This window comes from Hyposmocoma kahamanoa, unplaced genomic scaffold, assembly GCF_003589595.1.
Source record: "Hyposmocoma kahamanoa isolate Upper Pololo Valley unplaced genomic scaffold, ASM358959v1 99022, whole genome shotgun sequence".
NCBI lineage: Eukaryota > Metazoa > Arthropoda > Insecta > Lepidoptera > Cosmopterigidae > Hyposmocoma > Hyposmocoma kahamanoa.
The window spans coordinates 11,715-27,648 of record NW_020655763.1 but is presented as its reverse complement, the minus strand read 5'-3'; the positions used below and the strand labels follow the sequence as shown (position 1 = coordinate 27,648).

At 37.1% G+C, this 15,934-nt stretch overlaps 1 protein-coding gene across 1 annotated transcript in view; it reads right to left on the bottom strand.

The window, feature by feature from the left end:
* Nucleotides 1-6: 6 nt before the first annotated feature.
* The window catches only part of LOC113238993, a gene marked incomplete at both ends in the record, with an annotated part of 16,889 nt that continues 961 nt past the window's right edge, over nucleotides 7-15,934 (bottom strand). The window contains 7 exons of the mRNA XM_026475863.1: nucleotides 7-197; nucleotides 337-472; nucleotides 1,581-1,728; nucleotides 4,406-4,555; nucleotides 5,035-5,115; nucleotides 5,589-5,734; nucleotides 6,990-7,096. Of these exons, the coding sequence (XP_026331648.1) occupies nucleotides 7-197; nucleotides 337-472; nucleotides 1,581-1,728; nucleotides 4,406-4,555; nucleotides 5,035-5,115; nucleotides 5,589-5,734; nucleotides 6,990-7,096 (959 nt within the window). The remainder of the gene's footprint in view (nucleotides 198-336; nucleotides 473-1,580; nucleotides 1,729-4,405; nucleotides 4,556-5,034; nucleotides 5,116-5,588; nucleotides 5,735-6,989; nucleotides 7,097-15,934) is intronic.

The window sequence follows — 15,934 nt, the reverse complement described above, 5'->3', positions numbered from 1 at the left end:
AACTGCCATGATTATTGCGAACAATACAACATAAGTATTGTAATTATTGCTAGCACTATTAGTATTATTGGTATTCTGGTTGTGTAATACTAGTTTGTTATCTTGGGTTTTCTCAGCCACTGTGGCGGGGGTGCCGTCCATATCTCCTAGTCGTTGATTTGCCACTTTAAGGTTCTTTAGGAGGGCCAGAACGTCTTCTGGAAAAGAAAAATTGTGTTTAGTGATGTAATTTGTAAGCACCATCAAGTATATAACCAGAAATAGAGACGAAATAAGGGCCAAGTGGGTCTCTGATTCGATACGATGTGATTTGGTATGGTATAGCAAATAATTTACCAGCTTCCTTATTTCCATCGGTCCAATCCACTTTAATAAAAGTGGTCAGTGACACCTCGTACACCTTATTGGAGTCTGTTGAACCTATTGATCGTCGTTTGCGGCCGTAGCCTGTCACTCCGTTGCTGCATTCCACCTGAAAAATGTTAAAGCTTCATAAGTCCAGATTATACTACACTACGCAGTTACATATCACAAGTTAGAAAAATGATTTACAGAATGAATAGAAAAACAACTTGAAATTCAATAAAAAAAAATCAATAATACATTATCATAAGAGCGAAATCAACGTCAGCTTGCGGTAGCTGGAAAGTTATCGGCAGAGTGAGAAGGTTCATAAATCTCTCACAAGATGTCGCTTACGGCGTTGAAAGCCGAAAAAATTAAATGCAACGATCTACATAGAAAAATTTCATCGATCTGCTAACTAGAGCTGTTTCTCAGCTTGAAGAGCAATAGTATGTATCCTGTGGTCGCAGTTCAAGTCCTGTCGGGTCCAAAACGGGTCCAAACCGACTTCTGTATTTCGGAAATCGTAGAGTTGCAACGAATATTCGGTTACTATTCGGTATTCGGTTTATTCGGCCTACTTTTAAGTATTCGGCGGAATACCGAATATTAAATCACTATTCGACCGAATACCTAAAAACTGGAGGAAGAAATAAGAAAATACAGTAAATTATCACAAATAGTAACGTCTATGAGATCAAAAAAAGGTAACAAATTAAATGAACAATGCCTGCTTATTATGTAATTTTGTCATGAAATCATGATTAATTAAACGCTAACAAAATCAACTTAGTACTTATTATTTGCAAATGAAAATAAAATTAAGTTTTTGAAAGTTAATCAAGCTGAAGTGAAATAAACAATTACCTTCTTCGTTAAGATGTCATAAATTTGAATTATAAACTTGAAAATAAAATTTCCTTTTTTGATTCTTTTTACAAAATCATGCATTGTTTTAATTTGATTTGATGTAACTTATATATGTAACTATATGTAACTTATATGTTGAGTGTGTGTTATTATTATTATTATATAAGTATGTATAGCTTTGCTATAAATGCGGTTTGCGCGCCAATTTTCGTAAGATTATTAATCAAGCTGAATAGTTTAGCCGAATATTCGGTATTCGGCCTGAAGACGAAATACCATTCGTTGCAACACTAATAATCAGTGAAAAAAGCACGAACACGCGACCTTATGGTTAACATTACAATGGCCAAAAAGTAATTACTCACCCCTTGGCACTTGTTAAGGCACACATTAACAGTCCCTTTGAACTGCACGTAGGTCGTATCAGGGAACTTGAAAGCTCGAAACTTGGCTGAGAGAATGTCGCCGTCTGTCGTAACGAAGTTGTCGAACAGGTACGGGTCCACGGAACAGCTGCAAATGGATAAAATCGATTCGAGCAAACGCTGAGTAAATTCAATTTAAAACGGATTTGGAACAGAATACACTGAAGGCGTCTGTACTTTCCGAAAGATACAAATTAAGGCTGGTGGCATTGACTTACAATTATATGGACGTCGGGACCGCGCTAAAAAGTGTCCGAACTTATAGGGCGTTAAAATCGTATACAGAGCGTCATTCACGCTTTAGTCTTCGTTTGTTGGACTGACAGCGAAGCAAGCAAAATTAGACAGTACTGCGATGACATTACAATTTAAATTCAACGTTTTAGCTTTTTCATATTCCTTTACATGTCACTACGTTTAAATAGGTTGACTTGGGACATTTTTTTCGTGGTTTTTGTATTAGACCCGTCGTCCATTTATTTGTAAGTCAATGGCTGGTGGATAAGTATTTACCTGCCATTACAGAATAAGTCAATTACAGTTTTAGTAACACTAGAGCTTCTTGTGAAAGAGATCGTCCAAGGAAGTACTGCTACCTTACCTATTTCTGCCGCCAAGCAGTAATGTCAGCATTAGCAGTTTTGAAGGGTAAGGGTGCTGGTGGAAGGCACATGAGTCTTGTCAACATATGCCTCAGTAGAGCGACGGGCGCAGTGCAGTGAGTGTCAAATGTTTGCGATTTAAGGTTCTGAGTGGCAATGTAACTGTTACGGACAGGCGTGTAGCTTACCATCAGGCGCACAAACTGTCCGTCCTGTCACTTGATATTTAAAAAAAATAAATCGTAGCGTACGATGTATTTAAATGATCATTTTATATTTGCAAAAGCAGCAGGCAAAAAAATCTAAACGGTCATCTGTTTTAAAAGTTTATACTTCCTCAAATGGCGTTGGTTGTCTCCGCATAACAGTGAAAGTGTTGAATCTATCACATTGGAAAAAAATATATATAGTTAAACTGAGGACATACACTGATTACTATACGGTGTGAAAACATTCCTAAAAATTTTCACGACAGAAAAAAAACACAAATTTTCTTCGAAATTTTACAAGAAAACCGCTGTATTCAATAGTATTTTACATATACCAAAGATTTTTTTTTATATATCTACTGAACTAAATAGAACACGAATAGTATACGATACATATTTTCGAAACGCCTGTAATAAAGCCGCTCGACCAAATCTCAAAAATTTAATGTCAGTTTTCACATCCTCAATCGCAAACTAATTACCATAACGACATCGCGCCGGCTGTATTCTAACCGACCATTTAGTTCTGAGTAGGTAAGTTTAAGAATAGTGTTAAACTAACTTAACCTTTAACCATCGAGTATATATAACCAGAAACAGAGACGAACTAAGGGTCATCCATCCCTAGCAACCCATCGACTTATGTCACTTTTAAATATCAACTCTCGTTTGTACTGAAGTCACAAATTAGAAAGCTGAATTAGTACAGCGCCAACATCTGACCAGTGTGTGCGTCTCCGTATATTCCAAAAATATTCTGTATTTATTATAATAAAGATAATATCTCTATGTCATATTTCATCGGTAATTAAATGTCAAATATGTAATTTTTCAATTACGTCCATTATAGCAAAGCTCTAGTTACACTGGTCGATTTGAAGTGAAACAATTGACGAAACCCGTCAATTGTTTTGAAGCCGGGCTGGCTAATCGTTGCGCAGTTGTCACCGTAATTTGGCAGAATAGTTTTCAAGCAAATTAAATAACATTTCGTCTCCATTTCTGGTTATATACTCGATGCCTTTAACCTATGAGCCGTAACATTAGTTTCACTATGACTTCCATATTGCATTACTTACTAGTGAATGACTTTTTAAGATTTTTAAGCCAATTTGATCTTTGACGTACTGAATACAAATTTCAACCTTAAAGCTGGAATTATTTTACACTTTACTGTTGACACTACGCTGACCTCCCCGAGAAGAACGAGCAAGAAACTCTATGGATAGCTCTTTTCAAATAAACTTAATTGCTATGGAATAAATCGACGTCGAGAGGGAACGCAGGGCTTTGGCGGTCCACAGGAATATGCTGGCCCGCAGGTTTGCCCGCTGTACGGACCAAGTAAAAATTACGCTTTTTAAAGCGTATTGTCAGGGCCTGTACACGGGCGGCTTGTGGTTTAGCTGTTCGCAAAGGTCGCTGAATTCCCTTCGCGTCCAGTACAACAACGTGTTCAGGAAGATGTTGAGACTATCCCGGTACTGCAGTGTCTCTGCAATGTTTGCTCTATCCCATACAAGCTGCTTTAATGCGGTCTTGCGGAGAAAGGTAGCATCTTTGGTTAGTAGGCTCCGGGGTAGTGGCAACAGCATTCTGAGAGTTGTTGCAAACGACCACAGAGCGCCTGTACTGAGGCATCTCGTAAGGACAATGAGTCCGCGCGAGATGCCTCGTAAGTACATGACATTTTAGTTTCTAAGTAATTAATAGGTAATCATAATTTCATACTAACAATAGTCTATAAGTTTGTTTCTTTATTTTTACTAACACCAATGGATCCTGTTATCTGAGAAATAAATAATTTGAATTTTGAAAATTTTGAATAAATACTCTTTGAATCAAATATGTGTGGAATCTAGAGCCATGTCATCTTTCCATACATCTTTATCTAACACGTAGTCTTCAATTTTGTAAATGACTTTTCAATCAATTCTAAACTCAGGTTACTTACCCGTTAAAAATAATAGTCTCCTGCTGCTTCCCAGTATCAGTGACGTGCATATAGCTAACTAACAGCCCGTACACAGGAGCTGACGTATTGTCCAAGAAGATTTCCATCGAAAGAGGGGTTCCTGGACTTACGGAGATCTCTCCTGATACCCTATAAATTTGCAAAGAGGAATATTGTAAATGTTTATTATTATGTCATTTCTTTAAATATCAATACATAGAGTTAATATAGTAACAGTTCTCCTTGTGAGAGAAATCGTCCAGAGAAGTACTGCCACCTTAATTTCTGCCGCCGGATTGGAATGGTAAGGGTGCTGGTTAAATTGTAGGCACATGAGACTTGTCAACTTATGTCTCAAGGTGACTGAAAGCCATGAGTGGCTCTGGAACTGTTATGGATAGGCATGTAGGTTACTATCAAGCACACGACTTGTTCGTGCCGTCAATTGATATTATAAAAAAAAATCAATATCTCCTAAGATCTCTTAAAACTTCTAAGGTTATTTATGAATCAGCTCTTTTCCAGGACAGCCATTTATTTATTAATAAAAAGTACGGCTTTGTCCTTTTTCAATAGCAGCAGTAGATAAATTAATCCCTGATGGATATTAAAAAATCGACTGAACTCACTTCTTTCCGTTCTGTTTGACGACAGCACCAAGGACTGGCTCCGGAGCGTGACCTTCCTCGTATCTCGTGATGTTCAGTACACTGAAAACAATGAGGATCATCAGTACATGTCCAAACATGTCATCAATCACAATTTTCCTGTCCGTAGAAGCAGAATTCTTAGCTCCAGCGAATTCTGAAGTTTTTGTGGTACTTTGTTCCTGTACTGCCGTAAATAAAGACAAATATAGTAGTGTCGTATAGAATAGTGTCGTGTAGTATAGAAGCTGTGGGAAAATCCATCATCAAGTCACGATGCCAAAGAGCAGCGTATACAGTAGGAAGTCCAAGGTTTGATATGGCAAAAGATTAGGATAGCACAAAAAGCCCTGAGTGGCACTGCAAGTGGGTGGTCTGAGATATTAGGTAACTCTAGCATGAATATTTTTTGATATTTATAATTAAGACGTATCGAAAGTGATGGAGACTGTTCAACAAAGGATGATATGACTGCTATGAATAATAATTATTTTGGTTTTGCTCAATGAGGACTTGGAGAAGATAGTAATACTTACTCGGGCTCATTGAAATCCAGAGGAAAGGAATCTACTGCGCGTCTATTCACCAGATGTTTACCGGTCACCACACATCGCACTGTGACCGTCTCGCGCCCTCCCGCTTCGTCCTCGATCACGATTTTATGGTAGAATGTGCGTTTACCCTGGAAAGATAAATACTATTAATGATGATTATCAACCTATGTATGTCCAACTGCTGGCTACGGATGTCCTCTCAGGCGCCACGCTGGTCCAATGCGGGTTGGGTACTTCTCACGTTTTGCGAGGGTTGTGAACCTTCTTCGACTTGTAGGTTCCATCACGACGTTTTTCAATTTGTTAGTAATGAAAATTATTATAACATACAATTGAATCACATCCACGAAAATCAATGGAATAAATTAAATCAATCACATCAAACTATAAATTAAATTAAATTGAAACATTCACATTATATTATAAATTAGGCCTCTGGAACCCATATATATGAACTTGATTCCAGTGCTTCCACGTGTCGCAAGCAGGGTACTCCCAAATCAACCGTACGAGGCTGTTGTGACTATCACGAACGCGACGCATCATGGAGGCAGTTCTTTTGCGTATTATCGCACTAAAGCTGTCAATATGTGCCTCCGCGAACATGCCTGATGCGCTACAAAAGCGTGGCAGTCCCAACAACATCCTAAATCCATTTTCGTTATCGAAAAGCTCATGGTAAATATCAAATTAAATTTCGCACACAAAGACCTCGGATTCGAACCCAATGCCTTTGTTTGAGAGGCGGTAAGTCAAACTACTAGGCTACCATGGCTTATCACTATTAATACCTGAATGAATTTCAAACAATGGAGAATATTCTAGCAGAATCATCTGTCCCATTTGTTTGGGAAAATCTTCCAGTCTTTACGTTATAAATAGGCCTTAGGATCGCTGGATTTAGCGATTGAGATGACAAGCTTTATGCGATATAAAAAATTGTATTAACTGTGAAATTTGGGTATGGCAGAAGAACCATGAAAGTATAATTAATGCAGTGGAGATGAGATCTTTGAGGAAAATTTGTGGAATGCAGTTGAGTGATAGAGTGAAGAATACGTGGCTTGAAAGAGAATGTGTGTGGCTAGAATAGAGAAAGGAATGTTGAGGTGGTTTGGGCACGTAGAGCGGATAGATGTAAAAAGAATTACCAAACAGTTTTAAGAGGACGTCTCAGAAGGGCTTACATTGACGAGATTTGTGATGTCCTCAAAAAGTCTGGGATCAATAGTGACAAGAATAAAAGAAGTTGTATGAAAAGGCTAGTTGATATAAATACATCAAGAGGCTCGAAAGTTGCGTCAGGATAGAGTAAGGTGGCGTTCCGTCGTCTCTGCCCACCCCTACAAGGGCGTGAGCTTATGTATGTCTCTATGAACTCACCGTAATCTTATTCAGCACTCTGGTAACTCCACATTTGTGAGGATCTTGCAGATCTAGCATGAACATCGCTTTGTTGTCTTCCATGTACGGCTTGCAGGGTTTGTAGTCTAAAACAGAGACCATATCATTTTATTATAATTTCTCATCTAGTGATCAGTTCCATCGGCGACTATAAACAGCTATTTTTCGTGGTAGTTATAATAATAATAATTCATTTATTGCATGTCACATACATAGCTAATTTAAGATGTTAAATTTGGCGTTGGGCAGATAACATGTGACGCCCTGCAAGGGCATGGCAACTGCAGAAAACCGAGTTCATACTTATAATTACAGAATACGTCGTTTATAATATTACAATAGCTACATTATTAATTTTTACAATGTCATTCTTTACTTTACTAGTCTTGTTACTATATTGAATTAAAGTTATACATTTAATAGTTATTAATTAATTAATTATAATAAAATTAATCATCTTATCGAGTCGTCAGAGATAAAAAGAGAAAATCAAATAATAATAATAATCTTTTAAACAGTAATAAATGAAATATATATTGATTATGAATTCTTATTCTAATTATTAATTAAGTTACCTAAAGGTCAAATCATTTAATCATTTAATCTGGTTGTCAAAGAATTCTTTTAAATTATAATAAGGTTTATTGATGAGGAATGTTTTCAATGCCTTACAAAATTGTGTCAATCTTTCCAGGTTTTTTATACTATTTGGTATGTGGTTGTAAATTCTGATCAACATATTTGGGGGGCCAGAGGCAACTAATTCCATCCTGGGAAAGGGTACTCTAAGTTTATTTAGGTTTCGGTCATGTCTCTTATTATTATTATTTAGGGGTGAGAAGAGTTGAGGGTGCTTTCTGACGAATTTACATGACTCGAGAATATAGATGGAGGTAAGTGTCAGTATTTGGTTCTTGACGAAGTGAGGTCGACATTACTAGTTAGGTTGCTTTAGTCAGTTATTTGGAGAAATCAAAGTTTTATCCATGTATGTTGTCTGGACAAACGACTTTGCGAGAGCGCGCTGATGTCAGTTGGTTTTTGTGGTTAACCACTATTTCCTGTATGTAGTTATTGTTTTATTTCTTCCGCAACAATGTGTATAGAGACCAGGGAATGACATTATGAGGCATTTGATGAAAAATGCCATAGAATATGTGTAAGAATTTGAGATCATTCATTGCCAAGAAACAAGCGATTGTAATTTTTGAGTTTATTGAACGTAATGAGTGTTTTTTTGTTCTCCCAAAAAAAGAAAGATCTGCAACAAGCACACAGAAAAATTCGTAAGGTCGGCTGGTTCGTTCTGTGGCTTAATTGGCAGAGTAGATACTTTGCCAATTAAACCATTAAAGTTCTTAGTGCTTCGATCTTTGTATTAATAATTATAAAAAAAGCGATTATTAAACCCTCTGAAATTTGAACTTTTGGACATCTTTTGGTTGAAATTTATGAAGTTTTAAGTTGGAAACTTTGTCATTTAATGTGAATTTTCTACAAAATATCATTGAGTGGGTTTCTTTCATATACGAAAAAGATCATACTGCGTTTATTCGAAGTATTTTTCATAGGATAGTTGTCTTAAGTGTAAGAAATCCCATCACTGTCAACTTCAAAATACATCCCAAGCTAAGGTTTTTTATGTTACTAAGTAACGGACATGACATATCGTGCACCTGGTGGTAAACAATGTAAAGCAGTTGAGTCACTCAGAGCTTTAAATCGCAAAGGGTGAAAGGGCTCGTCCAGGGAAATACTGCCACCTTTTCTATGTATTTCTGCCGCCAAGCGGTAATGTCGGCCATTCCTGTGTTTGAAGGGTGAGGGGTGCTAGTGAAATTACAGGCATTGTAACTTTCGACGACCGTGAGGTCCGGCCAGTAGTGCGATTCACGTAATCAAACCGTTACGATATCGCACCGACTTAGTCCTTGAACTGCTTTTTCGTGTTCACGTGACAGTCAACGTCAACCAGTCCAATTTTAACGTCGTTCGATCCAAATGTCGTTAAAGCGTATACTGGTATATGAAACGAACTTAAATCGACTCTAAACGACAAGTCATATGTATTCTCATTGACTTACAATTATATGGACGTCGGGTCCGCGCTAAAAAGTATCCGAACTTATAGGGCGTTAAAATCGTATACAGAGCGTCATTCACGCTTTAGTCTTCGTTTGTTCGACTGACAGCGAAGCAAGCAAAATTAGACAGTACTGCGATGACATTACAATTTAAATTCAACGTTTTAGCTTTTTCATATTCCTTTACATGTCACTACGTTTAAATAGGTTGACTTGGGACATTTTTTTCGTGGTTTTTGTATTAGACCCGTCGTCCATTTATTTGTAAGTCAATGCGTATACTACTAAAATTTTGACAGTTCTTTCAATAGACTCTCGACGACTAAATGTCAAATTTCACAATCCAAGACGTCGTTCATTAAGCGTTACGTTTCGATCCTACTCATATCAACGTTCGTTCAAGTGATACGTGAATACCCATTTTGGATAGGACTTCGATCGAACGACTACGTGACTTCAACGATATTTTGATAGCTTGAACTTACGTCAATCGTACTACAGGTCAATGTAGAGGAAATTAACCTTTCTACATTGTCTCGGGTATTGGTGTTTGTGGTACCGTCGTTGTTTCCGTTTTCCATAACACAAGTGCTTTAGCTACTTACTTTGAGATCAGAGCAACGTCTGTAATGTTGTCTAATATTTATTTATCGATTATTTATAACTTATGCCTCAGGGTGACATGCGTTGATGGTGCCCCTCAAAATTTCGCGATTTAAAGCTCTGGGTGACCTTGTAACTGTTTTTGGACAGGTGTGTCTCTTACCACCAGGTGTACTACTTGTTCACCCCGTCACTTGGTATGGATAAGAAAATAAAGTGTGCAAGTCTCGTGTGTCTGTATTTTAACCAGTACTCCCTTCAAAACCGGAATAATGTTCCCAATACTGCTTAGCGACAAAAATATATATATATATAGCAGATTAAGCTCCGCTGCATACGCAGTCCGCAGAATACGTGAGCTTACCGATGTTAGTACTGCTAGACTAGTTTACTTTAGTTACTTCCATAGTATAATGTTAGGACATTTAACGGACATATAACGTTAGGGATTCTCATGTGGGGTAAAGCGGCAGATATACAAACCATATTTGTATTGCAAAAACGAGCGATTCGTTCTGTGTACCGTCTAGGCTCTCGGGTTTCTCTCAGAGAAAATTTTAAGGAGACTGATATCATGACTGTGGCATCACAGTACATTTACTCAAATATTTTATATGCCCGTAAAAATATACATAATTTCAATAAGAAAGAAGATATCCATAATGTTAATCTTAGAACTAAGTCCAAACTCATAGTACCACGATTTCGTTTAACCTGGGTAAACAACTCTTTTATGGGGAACTGTGTACGTTTTTACAATAAGATTCCGGAGCATATATTAAGTTTATTATTTCCTAAGTTTAAAAACTACATTCAATATATTTTGATCGAAAAATCATATTACAAAATTGAAGACTACGTGTTAGATAAAGATGTATGGAAAGACGACACGGCTCCAGAATCCACACAAATTTGATTCAAAGTGTACTCCACAGCATTTAAGTTTATTTGAAAAGAGCAATCCCTAAAGTTTCTTGCTCGTACTTCTCAGGGAGGTCAGCGTAGTGAACGAGCAGTAGCTTAAATGTGACATTTTCAAGTGTAAATTTATTTTACCTATGGAATAAATAATCTTTGACTTTGACTTTGTCTTTGACTTAATAGGAACGGTGTCAGTATTTCCCTGGACGTATTCTTATATTAATAGGCGATCCTACCTCAGCTAGAATTCAACTATTTACCGTATTGAATCGATTATATTGCGCGGGTCGAGGGATAGAAACACTGGCTTTATTTCAGAATTTAGTCTTTTACAAACGCAATTAAAGCTATTTGATAAATGTATATCGTTTACTATACGTATAGGTGAGCTTAGCAGCACTCATGTGGGATGCTATATAGATGGAGTATGTCTCAATAATATTAGTTATGCCGATGACATGGTGCTGCTGGCACCATCGATCAGTGCACTTAGAAAATTGATTGGGGTTTGTGAGGATTATGACGCCTCGCATGGATTGATGTACAACGTCAAAAAGACTGAGTATATGGTCTTTGGGGTCGCCGGTAAGAAGAGTCTTAACAATGTGCTTCCCATAAGTCTCAATGGAATTCCATTGAAGAGAGTAGCTCATTTCAAATATGTAGGACACTATATTGCCGACGACCTCAAGGACAATATGGATATAGAACGCGAGCGCAGGGCATTGTCGGTGAGGGCGAACATGCTGGCTCGCAGGTTTGCTCGATGTACGGTGGAGGTGAAGGTCACTCTTTTCAGAGCTTACTGCACACCACTGTACGCGGGGGCTCTGTGGGCCAGCTATACCCAAGTCTCGCTCAGGGCCATGCGCACGCAATACAATAACGCCTTCAGGACGCTGATGCGGCTGCCGCAGTTTTGCAGTGCGTCTGCCATGTTTGCTGAAGCCCGTGTGGATAGCTTCATGGCAGTCTTGCGCAAAAGATCAGCATCTCTGTTGAACAGAATACGTGGCAGCTGTAACAGCCTCCTGAAGACAATTGCAGTTAGATGTGAGTGTCCCATAATGCGGCATCTCATTAATAATACAAAATCTGTTCTAGAATTTAAGTACTAACCTAATTATAAGTTTCATTGTTGCTAACACTTATGGATCCTAGTTATCTGAATAAATGAATTTGAATTTTGAATTTTTTTTTATACGTGTTCTGTTTAGTCTTTCTTGAACAGCGATTTTCTTGTAAAATATCGAGGTAAGTTTATGTTTATTGTCTATCGTGAATTTTTTGGAATCGTGTTTTGACTTCGTGTATTAATCAGAGCATATCCTCAATTTTGTATATATTTTTTCCAAAGAATTTGATTCAACACTTTTACTGTCATGCGGAATCAACAGTCATTTGAGGTTGTATCGAATATTAAAGTATATCTTTGTAAAATACGTTTTGAAATATAATAGCGTTCGACTTTTTCTAGTCATAGTTTTTGCGGTTTGCAAAACCAAAACTAGGTTACGGTTAAATCTTAACTAAGTGGTATAAACTTTCTGCATAGAAACAAAAGACAATAACTTACGAGCATAATTATTGACAAAAGACGCGCGTGACCTGCTTGAGTAACGAACGGCTATTGTCACTCCATAGTGACGTGTGGAGTAACAGCTAATGGAACAGGTAACAGTTATGATATCATACTGACAGAAAAAATTACAGCGCTGTTTAACCCCAGAGTATCTGTGAGAGATGAATTTAAAGAAAGTATCATTCTTACACTATTCTCAAATTACATTTATGAAATGTAACTTATAATTATTAATACAAAGATCGAACACTCAGAAAAAATTCTTTCGATCCGATCTTCTAGAAAATCGTACCAGACGCTATGCGAACTAAGCCACGGCATGAACCAGCGGACAACACGAATTTTTCTATGTACTTGTTGGCGGATCGACTTCTTAGTCTCTTCTTTCCTTCTCTTTTTAGACTCTTTAGTCGACCAAGCAAGGATGATATCCCGTCGTACTTTAGATGTCCGATGGTAAAAGGGAGCGGGCGGGATGAGCTGATGGAGCTCATGGACACACTCACAGAAATATATTCTGTAGAAAACCGACAAATTTTGCGCCATTGCCTTCTAGTACTGCGTGATCTGTATATCAATGTGTACTAATTTATGTTCTATGTGCTTTTGTGTTATACCTTGTGAAATATTTGTTTCTGCTTGTATTTGTGCTGAATAAACGTTTTATCTATCTATTATTCTCATTAAATACATCCATTCTAGGCATAGACGCGTCTGTCGCCGACGAACTTGAAAGGCGTAATACCAGCGTGTCGAAAACTTGTTAACCAACTTAAAAAAAATTCTAAGGATGTCAAACTAGGGGATGAATCCGATTTCGCCCACTTTCCGTAAACGGATTTCAATAATACTTGACAAATAGACTTCACGAACAAATAGATTCCACGAGCTTTTGGAGTCAGTTTTTTTAGTACTCTTACTTTGATAGATAGATAGATAGATAGATAAAAGCTTTATTCACCACCATGACATCAGATACATGATATAGGCATTAACTTATATATAACAATAATGATATTCTTATCTACTAATATTACACTTGGAAGTCATGGCAGTGAAAAAGGCGCTGGCTCAGCATAAATGACGCGGCTGCCCGCGACGCTGGTATTCTGCCAGGACCCTTTAGGATAAAGACGCCACTCGCAATCCAACAAAAATCTGATTTCATTTTTAAATTATTAATTTGCAATTTTCAATCTTCTTCCTCCCAACCTCCACACATAATACATTATTTGCAGTCCTGAAACGAGGTACAGCCAGGAGCATAACAAGCCCGACCTTGGACCTTGGACCGTTCCTATCGCAAGCGGCACAGAGTTGAAATTAAATCTTAAATGTACTTTGCACTGCGATAATTTTACTTTAAGGAAGTATTAGCTTCTTTGTTAATTATTTAATTACTATTATATTGTACATATAGAGCCTCCCCTAGATGTTCCCATAGAAGCATTAAAAGTCACTGTGACCATTCATAATCACCACATCACTAACAGAAACTATTTTCTCCCAGTGAAAGTCGGTCTTTAACAAGATGTCTTCACACGATTATTAGCTCATGAGATCGCAAAAAAAGCGCGTTAAAACTATTGTTCCATACTTTTAAGGCCACATTATGAATTGATCCTGCTATCTTTATTATGGTTGCCTTTTAATACAGTTTGTCATAGCGGATTATTTTTATTATGGTATTTAAGTTATGAAAATAACAAATAAGTAAGTGGTGATGGATGTGTGTACACCTTAGAATAATAACGCATAGAAACCTAGTCCGCATACGCTAAGTGAGGCAAATTGAAGCGCGCCAAAAGGGCCTACACGAGCGGGCGGGCCTTCAGTGCTCAAGGTCAACTTGCACCGCGAACAGATCAAGAATTTTAGCTAAAAATGACGAAATGTGCGGTAAATGAGTGTAAAAATACGTCAGACAAACATAAAATAGGTACTAACATCACATTCCACAAGGAAGTAACGCGTTTCAACTTGTATTTTTATATAAGTATTCACTAAAACCGAAAATTAACCTACTACTAAAACTAGCCTATATGAATTTGATTTTTGCCTCACTTGTGACAGTTCGTTTGATATGAAACTATCATTCTATGCGTTATTATTCTAAGGTGTACACGTACACATCCCGCACGCATTTCTTTTTATAATATCAAGTGAGCGACAGACCTATCCATAGCCTGAGATATAAGTTAACAAGTCCCAAGTGGCTGTAATTTCACCAGCACCCTTAACCCTTCAAAACCGGAACGCAGTAATGCTCACATTACTTAGCGGCGGAAATAGATGAGGTGGCAGTACTACGAAAGAGATAGTGACAAAGGTAAACGCCACAAGTAATCAAGATGAGGTTAGTTGGCGACAGCGAAAGAGGGTAGACGGATGACAACTCATATATATAGATAGCTTTAAGAACAAACGTTCCTAAAGCTATCATCTGCGCTGGCCAGTCAATCCGTGACCATGGAGCGTGTGACATTCAGAAATATCGGGAAAACAAAAATCAATCTTATCATGATTCTATTATTAATTTTGTTATTTTATACTGTTTTAAGAGCACGCTGCATACTTTATATTTAGTACTTTAGTAATTATTTTAAAATGTTTAAATTACGGATGTAACAAACCTGCTTTATGTATTAGACGACCTTAAGCCAGAGTGTGTACTTTTAGTTCACTAAGAATCCGCTAGATGGCAATGATTAATTTGGCGTTATTTCTGAATCGCGGTGTTAAGATTTTCCCTGGAATGGTGACTATTGTAACACAATTTTGTTTTAGTGGAGAGAAATCGGAGAATAATGAGAGCTCAGTTAAGCTAACCAGGAGGTGAGTTCCTTCTTGGGAAGGTTCCTTCTCTTATAGGGTAAAGTTCATCTTTCCAGGCTACCACAACCTCCTAAAACTCTATTCATTCACTCTTTTCGTAGTATGACGCGACTTTAACATTAAAGTAATATTGTTCTTATGTCAAATTTAGCAATCTTAAAATAGTTACTCAAACGCAATGGAAACAATATTGTTTTCGATTTCATTGTCTAAATATTGATTGGTAATTATTAAAAGTTAAGTTTAACTTATTCATTTACATAAATCTCTTCAATATTATTTTTATTTCTATTTAGTAGTACATAGAAAATAATTTCTCGATATTTATTTCGCAACATTTTGACAGCGACACTAACAGTTGACACTAGATTAATAATTCCGAATAAACAACGTGACAATCAAGGCTCAGCTTGTTTTATTTATTTTTCTTCGTGAAAATGAGGAAAAATAATTGAAAACAACGTAATTTTAATAGATTTGATTATTACGTACTGTTCTTTTTTTGGGAATTAAAATTCTCTTAATGTAAACAATTATTAAGTACTTTAAGATTATACTATGATAGGACGATTCGGAACATCAAAAACGAAAGCATTGTACAGTTCATATAGCGTCATTTCTTTCCTATTTTTTATTTGGTCTACATCCTTTGCCCATCACTTCTTCGGCTTCCTCGGGCCCTTCTTATATAACGAATGTAATGGTGATTTGCATATCTATCCTCTAAACAAGTTTGAATGTAAGAACGTGGTCACTAAAAGGCTATTGACTTTGTCATATGAGGAAACCGAAAACCTCCTTCATGTTCCATTATAGTTAATTCCCACACACACAAACACACTCTCTCTCTCTCACACACACACACACACACACACACACACACACACACACACACACAC